This window comes from Ictidomys tridecemlineatus, chromosome 4, assembly GCF_052094955.1.
Source record: "Ictidomys tridecemlineatus isolate mIctTri1 chromosome 4, mIctTri1.hap1, whole genome shotgun sequence".
In the NCBI taxonomy this organism is placed as follows: Eukaryota; Metazoa; Chordata; class Mammalia; order Rodentia; family Sciuridae; genus Ictidomys; species Ictidomys tridecemlineatus.
The window spans coordinates 80075918-80088652 of record NC_135480.1 but is presented as its reverse complement, the minus strand read 5'-3'; the positions used below and the strand labels follow the sequence as shown (position 1 = coordinate 80088652).

Here is a 12735-nt window from a genome sequence, read left to right as displayed (position 1 = left end):
AAAGCAAAAAAAAAAAAGCTACCTTAGAGCCCTTTGGTGCATGAGGGTGTGTGCATTCTTTCTTTCTTCTGGAAAATTCATTTTAACTTTATTGACTCCCTTAAGGCGACTCACAGATGAACCTGGGAAAAGGGAAATAAAGGCCAGATTTGCTAGGGCATAGGCAAAGCCCTGGTATGACAGTCGATTGATTATTCAAAGACAGCATACCTGTACACTGTTTCTCCTTAACTGTTTTGATTTGGGAATTTTCAGTGAGTTTGCTCTTATTCCTTATTTCTTTCTGCCTCTGGTAGGATCTCTCCAAAAATGATTTTTTTCTCTTTACAAATGCTTCTTGTAAGCTTCCTGCCATGGTACATTTTGGCAGTGTTTCTATTTTAAGAAAGAGTTGGGGCCATGCTGAATTATTTAAGTATATAGCTTAAAAGGTGTGATCCCTAGACTCACCATTTCAGTTACTCAAGCCATTACCTGTAGATTCTGTTGACTTCTGCATAGAAAACTCTGATATGACTGGATGATGTGAATTTTCTGTTTCTGATGGAATGAGTTCATTCACCTAAAAGGAAAATTCAGTCATGCTGTCCTCTTCAAAAATTATTTGTCACCAAAATTAGGACTCCATTGTTCTGCCAACTAGTGTGTTAGGTGGGGGAACATAAATTGGGGCAGCATTATAGGTATTCTGAGCCTGGCTTATAACTTGCCATCTCTCCTGCCTCAGCCTCTGGTAGTAGGCAGTGTACTACCATGCTTGGCTTATGGCATTGTTCTTATAGCCTTTTCCCATCTGTTTATTCTCACAACCTGTCATGTTAATTTCCTCTTATACCTACAATTTTTTTTTTTTAGCACTGGGTTTTAGACTGCAAGAAAACACTTTTCTGCATCATTTAGCTAATAAAAAATGACCTAAAACCACAACTGGAATATTACAAATGTGATCAAGAAACAATGAAAGTAGAGTCCAGTTAGGGTTCACACTACCAAGTGTGTGAGGATCAGATGGTCTGCTTGTAGTTGAACAAAGAAATTTTCTGCAAACAGCAACATCTTTTCAGATCTGCAAAGTTCAAAGTAAAGTGAATTTGCCCCAGACCTGGAATTCCTTACCTTCTAGGATACCTGCTCCTCAAAATATTGGTCATGCATAAGTTCCAACTCTTTACTATCTACACCATCATGAATGTGTATATTGGGGACTGCAAAGCAATGCATTTAGGAGGGCTTTAGCCATGTTGCATGCCTTGTGTAAATTATTCTGTTCCCCACTTCAGTCAGATTTCTGTATAAGGCATATTTAAATTAATGACTGCTATAAAATTTACCTGAAGGTAGTCTTTTCCCTCATTCTTGTCTTCTAGAGATAAGTTTGCAAATTCAGCTTCAATAATGCTAATATCACTGGTGCTTACTAAAGTAAGTTCTGGTTCTTCCATTATACCACGACCAGATTCTGTCTCCTGGTAAAACAAATGGGAAGTCATGAAAATAGTCCTTTAAATATTCAAAATATACAATTTGCACTTTGAATCTTATGTGGACATAAATGCAAAAATACTGTACAGTAAGATCAACGGATGATAGATTCCCCCTTGGGACCTACCCCCACCACAACATACTAAAAATACTAGAATGGACTTTGGGCATGGGGTAAAATAGTATGGTAGCTGTATTGAAAGGATTACTAACCTAAATAAATGTTAATGTGGCTAGACAGATGGGGAATTATAGAACTGGAGAGGGTATATCCTAAAGACAGCAGTGGCTATTGAGTTCCAGCCAAATGTAGGCCACAAGACCAGATTATGTTCCAAAGGAAGTAACTAGTTTTACATAATGAAGAATGTAAAGGAGGAAAAAAAAATAACCAACTAAAACACTATGTGGTTATAGATGCAGCCCTTATTTTCAATCTTTTATCAGTGGAAAGTTAAGCTGCAACCAAAAAAACAAAGTAGTAAAACTCTTAGATATAGGCTTTCAAAATTTAGAAATTTTCTCATTTCATCAGAAATATTAATAAGTAACCTTATTGCTTCATTTATATTGAAAAATCTTTCCACAGATTTCACTTACCCAGATTGGAATAGAACTCTGTAATGAAAATGATCCAGAACTTTTAAGAGACTCTGATTGTGCTATTTGAGACAGGTTTATGACTTGTGGAGTTTCAGTTTTAGTTGAATTCTCAAAATATTTTTCATTTTGTATACTTAATGAATGTGGTGTCTGAACTGAAGTTCCCATCTCTGCTGTTCTTACACATAACTGAGAATCAATTTCAACATGTGGATCTGTAGCTAAAACTCCACAAGTTTCATTTTCATCTTCAGTGAGTCCTTGGCTGGGTAACACTGTAAGGACATCTTTTTTTGATAGTTCTTCAAAGTCCCATCTTTCTCTTCTGCTTTCTTGTTCATGTTTTATTAAGCACTCACTAGAGGAAGAACTACAAGGAGTACTATGCTGTACTTGTAATTGATGAAATACATTAGCCTCATCCAATGAACTGTAAGTGGAATTTAAATTTCCTCTGGAAACCTGGAAATGAACACTTTTTTTCTTATTTTGTAATATTTCAGTCTGTTCTTTGGAGGGATAGTTCTGATTTTCCATGCCTTGGGAAGTATCTCTTGCTTCAATGCTAAAAATAGTTGGTAGGTCAGCATGCTGGCTCCCCTCTTGTGAAGAAAATTCTGGCAGAAGCTGTTGAAAAGATTGTTCAGATCCTGCATTTAAAAATTTTAAAAATCAGTCTTATATGTTATAAATTTTATCTCTCATAGTTTACTGCAAGTTAAGATTTTCTTACAGTTTTAAGAGTGAATATTGATGTGTAAACATATGACTAGACAAATAAAAAATGGTCACAGTGATTTTTCAATCAACTCTACAGCTCCTAACACATATTGCCTCTTTTTCTAATGTTTAATAAACACAATTTGGGTATCAGACAAAATGATGATTTTCCTCTATGAAAGAACAATATTGATTTTGAACAAATAGATTAAAATGTACATGTATGTATGTCATGTGTATAGGTATATACATAGATATGTGTGTGTAAAAAAGTTCTATTAGGCTAGAACTAGAGGTAGAAGTAGAATTGAAGGTCAAGAGGTAACTCTTGCTTTTTATATTACAAAGTTCAGTATTTTAAAAATGCAAACTAAACATTTTCTACTTCTGTTATTTTTAGTTTTATTGGCACATTATAATTACACATTATAGTGAGATTTGCTATTACATATTTGTATACGTACAACAATATAATTTGGTCAGTTTTATTCCCCAGTATGAGACTATAAAGAACAGAAATTTATTTTTCCACTTCTGTTATTTAACTAAATACAAAAATACATAAAACCTCTAATACTGAGGACAGGAATGAGGACAAATCTAGGGGGACCAGGTATAATTTCCAAGGAAAGGGATATAAGGAACCATGAAAAAAATAATTTAAGTTAACCTTTTTTATTGCAGTGTCCCAGATACTATGTTTGCCCAATGTCCTATGTAAAAGATCATATATTGTTCCAGTGTCCTATTTATAGGACATTTTTATTTTCATTCTTTTTTTAAAAAAAAATTTATAGTTATAGGTGGACACAATATTTTATTTTTATGTGGTGCTGAGGATTGAACCCAGTGCCTCACGCATGCTAAGCGAGCACTCTACCACTAAGCCACAACACCAGCCCCTGTATTTTCATTCTTAATGATCATAAAGGATATACAAGGTATAGATTTTGATTTCCAATACATTTTAATGCACCAGTATGCACCTAAAATATGTGCAGAATTGAAAACTTGGGATTTAATGGACTAACATTTTTTATTTAGTCATACCTACCCTCAATATCATCTGTAGCAAAACTCTGAGCTGCAGCTTGAGCCAGGTTAAGGTCCGGTGGCTGGTTTAGGCTAGTGTTAAAAAAAGGATGCAAGCTGGCCTTTGTCAGTGCTGTGAAAGAAACTGTACTTTTGGGTGCAGTGGCACTGTGTCTTTCAGATGAAAGATCTGAGGTCTGACAGAAAAAAACAAGGAAAGGCTGATTGTATATTATTAGTTGTATCAATAATCACTGTTTCTTTGATATTACTCTTCCTTAATTACTACTTTACTAACAAAGTAATACTTTGCTGATTTATAAACCCAATTCTTTCTTTCAGTCAATATGAGATGTAAGAATAAGATTACTTAGGAAAAAAACCAGTGAACTAAACAAGTGGAAATTAATTTTCCGATTTATTCAAACAGTATGGGATGTCAAGATGTTGGGCTGTGGAAGTAGAAAGTCCCAGGTTTGAATCTCAATTCCTTCACTGTGTAGGAAAATACTTTTAAAACTTTTGCAAAGTCATATTTACTTATTTAAATATGTTAAAACTGTACCAATGAAGTAAATTTTAAAAAGCAAACCAAAACAATTATCAGGCCTATATGGGGTCATATGCACTAGCTAAAGATACTGCAGATAGGATAAAATTCTAATTAGCTCTCTTCAATCTTGGTTCCACATTTAAAAACCCAGACATTCTGATTTAATTGATCTGGGGGATAGTCTGGGCATTGGGATCTTTTTTTTTTTTTTTTTGTACCAGGGATTGAACTCAGGGGCTCTCAACCACTGAGCCACATGCCCAGACCTATTTTGTATTTAATTTAGAGACGAGGTATCTCTGAGTTGCTTGGTGATTCACCATTGCTGAAGCTGGCTTTGAACTCTTGATCCTCCTGTCTCAGACTTCCAAGCCGCTGGAATTACAGGCGTGTGCCACCACACCCAGCAGGGCATTGGGATTTCTTAATAAAGTTTCCCTTTTATTTCTAAAAGGCAATCAAGGTTGAGAACCATTGTTCAACAAAAGAAAAAAAGAATTAAAACTGTTCTTAAATATTCACTTGCCAAAAAGAGTATCTATTTTAATATACCTGGTAAAAGTTTCTGTCGTCTTGAGAAATCCCAGATGACAATGATGATAAATCAAAATCTGGATGTGGTTCTAAGGGTTTAAAGAGCTGACGATGCAGATTTGGAAAAATATGTTCCAATTCTGGAAAGTCAAGGTCAACTGTTGGAATTTTGAGGGGAATAAAAGGATAGTTATTTTTTTTAAGATAGTTATTTTTTAAATTTAAAGTAAAGTCTACAAAATGAGTACTAAAAATATTCATTAAAATCCTTTTTTGGTAACTCCAATGCAACTTAATTATTTTTTTCATGATCAGTAGATGCTTTCAAATTAAGTCCTATGATGTTTATTTCCAAGGCACTAAAAAATATGGATCCTCTCTCTAAAACATTTGAAGAACATCAGTTTCCATTTCTATCAGCTTCTGACTTCTAGACATAATTAGGAATAACAGGCCATATACGATCATTGCTTTGCTATAATCTTTGCTGTTCTCACCTCAGGATCAATGATTAAAAAGAAAAAGAAAAAAAGAGGAAAGGTGCACTGTACTCAGTATTACCATGGGCCAAAATTGTGCTTCATGTACCATTTCCTTCAAACTCTAACATCCTTCTTTTAGAGATGATAAAAGGGTATATTAAATTTTGCCCATAATTTCAGTTAGGAAATAGCCTATAATTCAAATCTACTTCTGAATTCTGAGCCCTACCTGGCCCCACCTGGAATAGGGAACATTTCAAAAGCAAAGGAAGATTTGCTCATTAATCTCTCCTTGTTCTTCTGTCAAACTGGTTCCAGATACTTTCTCTAATTAAATGTCCTCTATATTTTCTATGGTTTAACTGTGTTGCATCAGGCGATAAAAACATGAAGCTCAAACAGTAAATTGAAACTAAGAAGGATAAAAGGTGAAAACTTAATTTATATGAAAGTATTCCTTTAAAACAATTTTACCCTGCAAGTCTGTTTTCTCAGGCCTCAAATTTGCTTCATTTATGTACTTGTCTGTGGTCTGCTGAAAGTGTGTGTGACCAGATGTAAATTCTTCTACTGCAGGCAACAGAGATTTATGAACATCTGAAGAGTTCTGCTGATGATAAATAACTTGTGTTGAAGGAATTATAGAACTTAAAATATCCATTTCCTCCTCTTTATTGCTGGTAGATTTTTGTTCCCGGTAGTCCATGTGCTCTGAAAATGACTCTGAAAATTGAGTTTAATGAAAATATTTGACATTAACAACATATTCCTTTTAACACTTCCTGAAAGACATATTCTGATAGAGACATGGCAATATATAATGCTAAAGATCAAGAAAGAAAGTTGCTCAGATTTCCACTGAATGGTAAAATGTGGCATGAGTAAATATTTCTCAAGAGTTGTTGGTGATCTACAGAGCATCTTTGTGACTTCTAGTCTTATTTATTTATTGTGGTACCCGGCAGAGTGGGTGGATTGAACCCAGGCGTGCTCTACTGCTAAGCTACACTTTCAGCCCTTTTAATTTTTTGAGACAGGATGTCAGTTGCTGAGGGACTTGCTAAGTTGCTGAGGCTAGTCTCCAACTTGGTATCCTCCTGCCTCAGCCTCTGGAGTCACTAGGATTACAGGTATGTGCAACTATACTCAGCTTTATTTTTTATTTTGAGACGGTCTCACTGAGTTGTCAAGGCTGGCTTTGAACTTGTTATCCTCCTGTCTCAGCCTCTCAAGTAGCAGAGATTACAAGCATATGTCACCACACCTACCTGTCTAATACAGTTTTGTTTTTTTTTTTTTGGTACCAGGAATTGAACTTTTGGTACCAGGGCACTTAACCACTGAGCCACATCTCCAGGCCTTTTTTGTACTGAGACATGGTCTCACTGAGTTGCTTAGTGCCTCGCTTTTGCTGAGGCTGGCTTTGAACTCACAATCCTCCTGCCTCAGCCTCCCAAATCACTGGGATTACAGGTGTGTGCCACCATGCCCAACCACTGTCTTATATTTTATTTGGCATGAATATTTTGCTTTTGAGATTTAAAGAAACTATTCTCCCAGCTCTGCCCCGCCAAGTACACTATGAAAAAGCAATGTTTCCTCCCACCACTATATTGCAACTAAACTGGATGTTATTACCTGGATCCGTAAGGCTCAAATCTGTGTTTTCATAACTTATAAAGCTCCCAGTAGAAAGAGTTACTGAAGATAATGGCTCATGAAAAATCCGTTTGTCAGTCTAAAAATTTAAGGGAAATATTATATCATGATGTAGCTTAAAAACTATAAACTCTAAAAACCTCAGAAGTTGTCAATTCTGAGCTCAGGTCAAGTGTAGAAACCTTCATAGTTACAAAGGTCAGCAGTAAAATTTTTTCATCATTGCTCAGAAATGATTAGCCTTAAACACTCTTAGATAAACTCTCTCTCCCCCCTCCCCAATCTCTCTCATCCATTAGCATGTCCTCAGTTATTCAGTTACATTTGTGAACACACACACACACACACACACACACACACACACACACACACACCTACCCACCCAGACACAAGCCCCAACTGTTTTAAATGACTACAGTTTTGCTTCTCAGAACACTACAGATCATGCATCAGATTGACTAGGATGTCTTCTGATGTTCAGATTTGGCTATTTTCATCATTGATCCACTTTAATAAGAGCAGATCTCAGAGAACACAGACAAACTAAAGAGAATGAGAAACCAAAAAGTTCTAAAATTTAGTATATACAGAGACATTACTAACCTGATCATCTGGTTTTACAGCTGGACCCAGATGTGTACGCTCTTCCTCCTCCAGAGCATAACTTAATATTGCATGATTCTCAACATCAGATTCTTTGACTTTAACTAAAATATGAATTTCAGAATTCAAAATGGGGAGGAAATGGTTTGGATTAGAAAAAATTAAATTCCTAGCATCAGAGAGCACCATTCTGTGCTTTCTTACAATTTACTTTTAAAAATTGCCTTGTCTTAGAGTAAAAAGAAAATCTAGTTTTTGTTTAAAACACTGAGTAGCATATTTTTTTTTTTTTAGCTGTAGTTGTCACTATTATTTCATGAATAAAATCCTTTAAAAATACATGAATGTTAGGTCCTAAAGATAGAAAAGGGCTATTTTCAATCTTATATGTTCATTTATCATAGATTTTTTTTTATAAGAAGCATGTTATTATTTTCATACAGAAAAAGTTGAACAAGGGAAGTGAAATTTATTTAGAATATTAGTGATTTTGCTTTTAAATAGTTATCATTAAGTAAATACTAGTAGGAGGTCTATGAGGGTTGTAAGTTTTATATAGCTGGCAGTTCTACAAGTTTTGTGCTTAAAGCCTATTTGTAACAATTCACATTTTAAATGAGATACAGTATTATGAAATATTATCTTTAAAAAGTTCTATATTTGGCACTCTACATTTGAGCTGTTCAGTGATAAAGCCTCTGGGGGTTATAGTTCAGTGGTAAAGCCTCTCTATATCTATCTATCTCCAACTATTTTATGTATAATATGCTTACTGACTATATAGAATACAGTTCTAATACTGCTTTATTAGCTGTAAACCACTTTTTAAATATTTACCTTTTATAACCAGGTTTTTTTGTTTTAGCTCCCCTCCATTACTTCTTTTTTATCATTGATCCACTTTAATAAGATAGTGCTGGGATTAAACCCAGGGCTTGTACATGCTAAGTACACACTTTACCACTGAGCTATACCCCCAGCCTTTGCCCTCATTATTTTTTAACAAGTGCACAGAACAAGAGTATGGGTGTACCATAATGATCTGATTACCAACAGTCACTGAGGTTATTCATCATCTTAGAAATCACCCTACAATAAATATCATTTAGTCCACATATCCCTGAGCACAACACCACCATATTCATCTCTCACCTGTTTCATCACCATCAATGCTGCAGACACTTTCTTGGACAGCTGGTTGAAGACAACCAACTGGAACACGGGCCACTGGGCTCCCAAAGAAAATTTGTTCTCGGCTTATTGAGACCCTCATGGGGTCTCTGTCTTGATAAAAATTTTGATTACCTGGGAGGAATTAAAAAAAAAAAAAAAGTCATTAAATTTTTGCTTAAGTTTCCAGAGCTAGCTAAAACTAAAATGACAATTTAGATTAACTAATGATACCCCCATATCCTAACATTGATGATACTTCATTATTGATCACAGGAAAAATGCCTGGAAAACTTATTAACATTAGTAGTGTTTTAAGGTATAATATAAAGTTCAAAAATAGCAACAACAAATAGAAAGACATCAAATGAGGGGCTCAGAAGAGAGGGGAAAGTAATCAGGATGGCAAAAGGGAAGGATTCATAGGATTCTCTCATGTGCTGGTTCTTGACCTGGGTAAAAGAAACATGGTTATTCAGTGACTTGTAATTCACTGAAATAAAGCCTTACAATTGGTGTATCTCTTTGTTATACTTTGACACAAAAATAAAAACAAGCAGAGGCCCATGAGATACCCTAAAGAAGCAACCCAATCTACCGTGCAGAATCAGATAACACTTGGGAAATAAACGGACTAGAATATTGTGAAAGGAAGATGTGTCCAGGAAGAGAAAAAAGGGATCATGTTTAAAACTACATACTTGGAACAATTAGGTCTTCTGGTCTCCTGATCTCCCTATCTCTCAACATCATCCCGAGATGAGGCCTGTTTTCTAGATAAACAGTATTCAATACACTCTGAATTCAGGGGCATTAGGCACAGAAATGAAGCAAGGGTGGGAGTGACAGACACACTGAGGGAATCAGGCATCAAAGTCTGCACTGTCAACCCAGCTTCCTCAGGTCTGGCTCCAGTGCCAATAGAAAGGCTTGTGCAGGTGTTACAGGATCTTCCTTTTAAGAAAAAGAACTACAGATATTAAGTTGAGAGTCTCTGATGAAAAAGGCATACCTTTCCTACAGGTCCTCCAGCAGGACTTTTAGTATCCTACTCAAATATGCAAAGCACTAGAGGAAATCCTCTAAAATGTCAGACAGAGAAAGCAAAAGAACTCCAGATAAACAGAAAATACAGAACCCTAACAAACATGAAAAAATCTGTAAATATTTAGAATAGATACATTCTAGATCCATGAAACAGAATGAATATTATGAAAAGGCTGGAGTTGGGGGGGGGAACAGGGACAGAATGAAAAACCTTTGGGAAACTACAATTTAATAGTCAAAATAAAAATTGAGATGAAAAGTTCAAACGAGTTAAGGAAAGTTGCCCAGAAAGCAAAAAGAAAAGAAATAGAAATGAACGACAGAGGAAAAAGAAAAAAATTTGGAAGATCAACTTTGGAAGATCAAATTTAGAAGATCAACTTCATTTTTATTATCAGCCTCCAAAAGGAGTCTTTCAGGACTTTTTGCTAATTGCCCTGTCCGCATGACATTTTAATAACTGCTTTGTACATAACAAGAATACCTCTTTTTTATCTTCCTCCAAACCAGTTTTTGCCTCCTTAGGGAAAAATAACATTCTTGTTAAGAATGACCTTATTATATTGGCATAGTGGTGCATACCTGTAATCTCAACATCTGAGGAGGCCGATGGAGGAGGATCTAGAGTTCAAAGCCAGTCTCAGCAACTTAGCGAGGCCCTGTCTCTAAGTAAAATATTAAAAAGGCACCTCTGGGTTCAATCTCTGGTACCAAAAAAAAAAAAAAAAAGATTGACCTTGTTCAACTTCCAACTAAAAGATATTCCACAAACAGAGAAAACAGTGTAAACTATGTAAAAAATTATATTAAGAAGTGTTAGGACAGACATTATACAGAAATCTATTTATCAGACAAAGGCGCTTAAATCAAGAAGCAAGATCATGAAGGGCCTTGTAGATGAAGCCAGGGCCTTCAGCTAATTTAGACTCATTCCTCCAATCAACAGGAACCACTGCAGAGTTTTAAGTGGGGAAAAAGAGGGAGATTACTCTGAATATGCCATTGGAAAATGAACAGGAATAAAGCAAGAGTTGAAATAAGGAGACACTGCAAGTTTTAGCAGGTATTCAAGAAAAAAAATGATAGTCTGAATTAAACGAGTGACAGCAGGAATGGAAAGAAGTGGGCAGATTTAAGAGTTCAGAGTAGAACTGAGACTTGGTAGTTTATTGAGTGTTGGGAGATATCAATAAGAGAAGTATTGAGACTTGAAATGTGGACACTATTTAATGAAAAAAGAAGGCTGGAAGATAGAATGGAGATAAGGGATTATCTTAATTTCCCTTTTAGAAAAGATGACATTTTTGCAATTTCAAACATGATTCATTAAGTTATAAAAATCAATGATGAGCACTTCCTCATAATCTGAATTATAGAAAGCACTAATCAGTTCCTAAAGAGTTGTGGTTTGTCAAATAATGCAAAACAGTAAAAAAACTTCAAAGCCTAGCAATAAAATCATTACTTTATAAGCTCCTTAAGAAAACAGAAAAGGAGCCGGGCATGGTGACACATGCCTGTAATCCCAAAGGCTGGGGAGGCTGAGGCAGGAGGATTGCGAATTCAAAGCCAGCCTCAGCAACAGCGAGGTGCTAAGCAAGTGAGACTCTGTCTCTAAATAAAATATAAAATAGGGATGGGGATGTGGCTCAATGGTCCAGTGCCCCCTGAGTTCAATCTCTGGTATCCTTCCTCCCTCCCCCCAAAAAAAAAAACCCAAAACAGAAAGGGGATTGGTTCTTAGGAGTTACTCTGAGTGATTCTGAAGGCATCATAATACCTGATCTTAAATTATGCTATATAGCTATTACTAACAAAAAGGACATGGTATTGGCATCAAAGTGGATGTGAAGACCAATGGAATAGAAGACACAGAGACAAACCCAATTGTTATGGTTATCTGACACTTGACAAAGGTGCCAAAAATATATGTTGGAAAAAATATAGCCTTTTTAAGAAATGGTGCTGGGGAAACTGGAAATCCACGTGAAGAATACAAGTAGATTCTTTACCCTGCACAAAAGTCAGATCAATGTGGATCAAAAACTTATAAAACCAGAAAGAAACTTTGAAAATGCTAGAAGAAAAAACATAGGGTCAACACTCCAAATTCCTTAACAAGACCCCTAAAGCTCAAGAAATAAAACCAAGAATTAAAAAGTGGGACAGCATCAAATTTAAAAGCTTCTGCACAGCAAAGGAAATGGTTAAGAGTGTGAAAAGAGGGGCTAGGGTTGTGGCTCAGTGGTAGAGTGCTCGCCTCTTATGTGTGAGACCTGGGTTCGATCCTCAGCACCACATAAAAATAAATAAAATAAAGATTTTGTGTCCATGAATAACTAAAAAAAAAAAATTAAAAAAAAAAGAATGTGAAAAGAGAGCCTACAGAATGAGAGAAAATCTTTGCCAGATACTCCTGATAAGCAAATAATATTCAGAATATAAAGATCTCAAAGAGATCACACACAAAAAATCAAATTAGTAAGTTGCCAAAATAACTAAGCAAGCATTTCTCAAAAAAAGAAAATACAAATGGCCAACAAATTTATGAAAAATGTTCAATTCCCCTAGCAATCAGGGAAATGCCAATCAAAATTACACTGAGATTTCATTTCACTCTAGTCATAATGGCAATCATCAAGAATACAAATAATAATAAATGCTAGTGGGAATGTGAGAAAAAGATAAGCTCATAATTGTTGGTAGGACAGCAAATTAGTACAACCACTCCATAAACAGTAGAGATTCCTCAAAAGATTAGGAATGAAGCCACATATGATCCAATCTTCCCACTCCTTGGTATTTATCCAAAAGAATTCAAACCAGTATACTATAGTGATACAGCCACTC

General features: G+C 35.5%; 1 protein-coding gene and 2 non-coding genes across 12 annotated transcripts in view; all 3 read right to left on the bottom strand.

Moving 5' to 3' along the window:
• Nucleotides 1–12735, bottom strand: part of Cep295 (centrosomal protein 295) — a 54308-nt gene that overhangs the window by 358 nt on the left and 41215 nt on the right. For 7 of the 10 annotated variants that reach the window (XM_078046869.1, XM_078046870.1, XM_021734472.3 and 4 more), the window contains 11 exons: nucleotides 8821–8973; nucleotides 7669–7772; nucleotides 7045–7144; nucleotides 5881–6129; nucleotides 4943–5082; nucleotides 3860–4034; nucleotides 2083–2735; nucleotides 1332–1466; nucleotides 475–562; nucleotides 211–375; nucleotides 23–122 (listed from right to left, as the gene is read on the bottom strand). In XM_078046869.1, the coding sequence (XP_077902995.1) occupies nucleotides 23–122; nucleotides 211–375; nucleotides 475–562; nucleotides 1332–1466; nucleotides 2083–2735; nucleotides 3860–4034; nucleotides 4943–5082; nucleotides 5881–6129; nucleotides 7045–7144; nucleotides 7669–7772; nucleotides 8821–8973 (2062 nt within the window). Of the gene's footprint in view, nucleotides 1–22; nucleotides 123–210; nucleotides 376–474; nucleotides 563–1331; nucleotides 1467–2082; nucleotides 2736–3859; nucleotides 4035–4942; nucleotides 5083–5880; nucleotides 6130–7044; nucleotides 7145–7668; nucleotides 7773–8820; nucleotides 8974–12735 lie in introns of those variants that run through there. The other 3 variants (XM_078046871.1, XM_078046875.1, XM_078046876.1) reach the window with 3 other exon arrangements.
• On the bottom strand, nucleotides 7224–7293 carry LOC120890183 (small nucleolar RNA U2-30). Its single transcript, XR_005734427.1, has one exon. It is a non-coding gene; the product is annotated as a small nucleolar RNA U2-30 (small nucleolar RNA).
• On the bottom strand, nucleotides 7491–7570 carry LOC120890184 (small nucleolar RNA U2-19). Its single transcript, XR_005734428.1, has one exon. It is a non-coding gene; the product is annotated as a small nucleolar RNA U2-19 (small nucleolar RNA).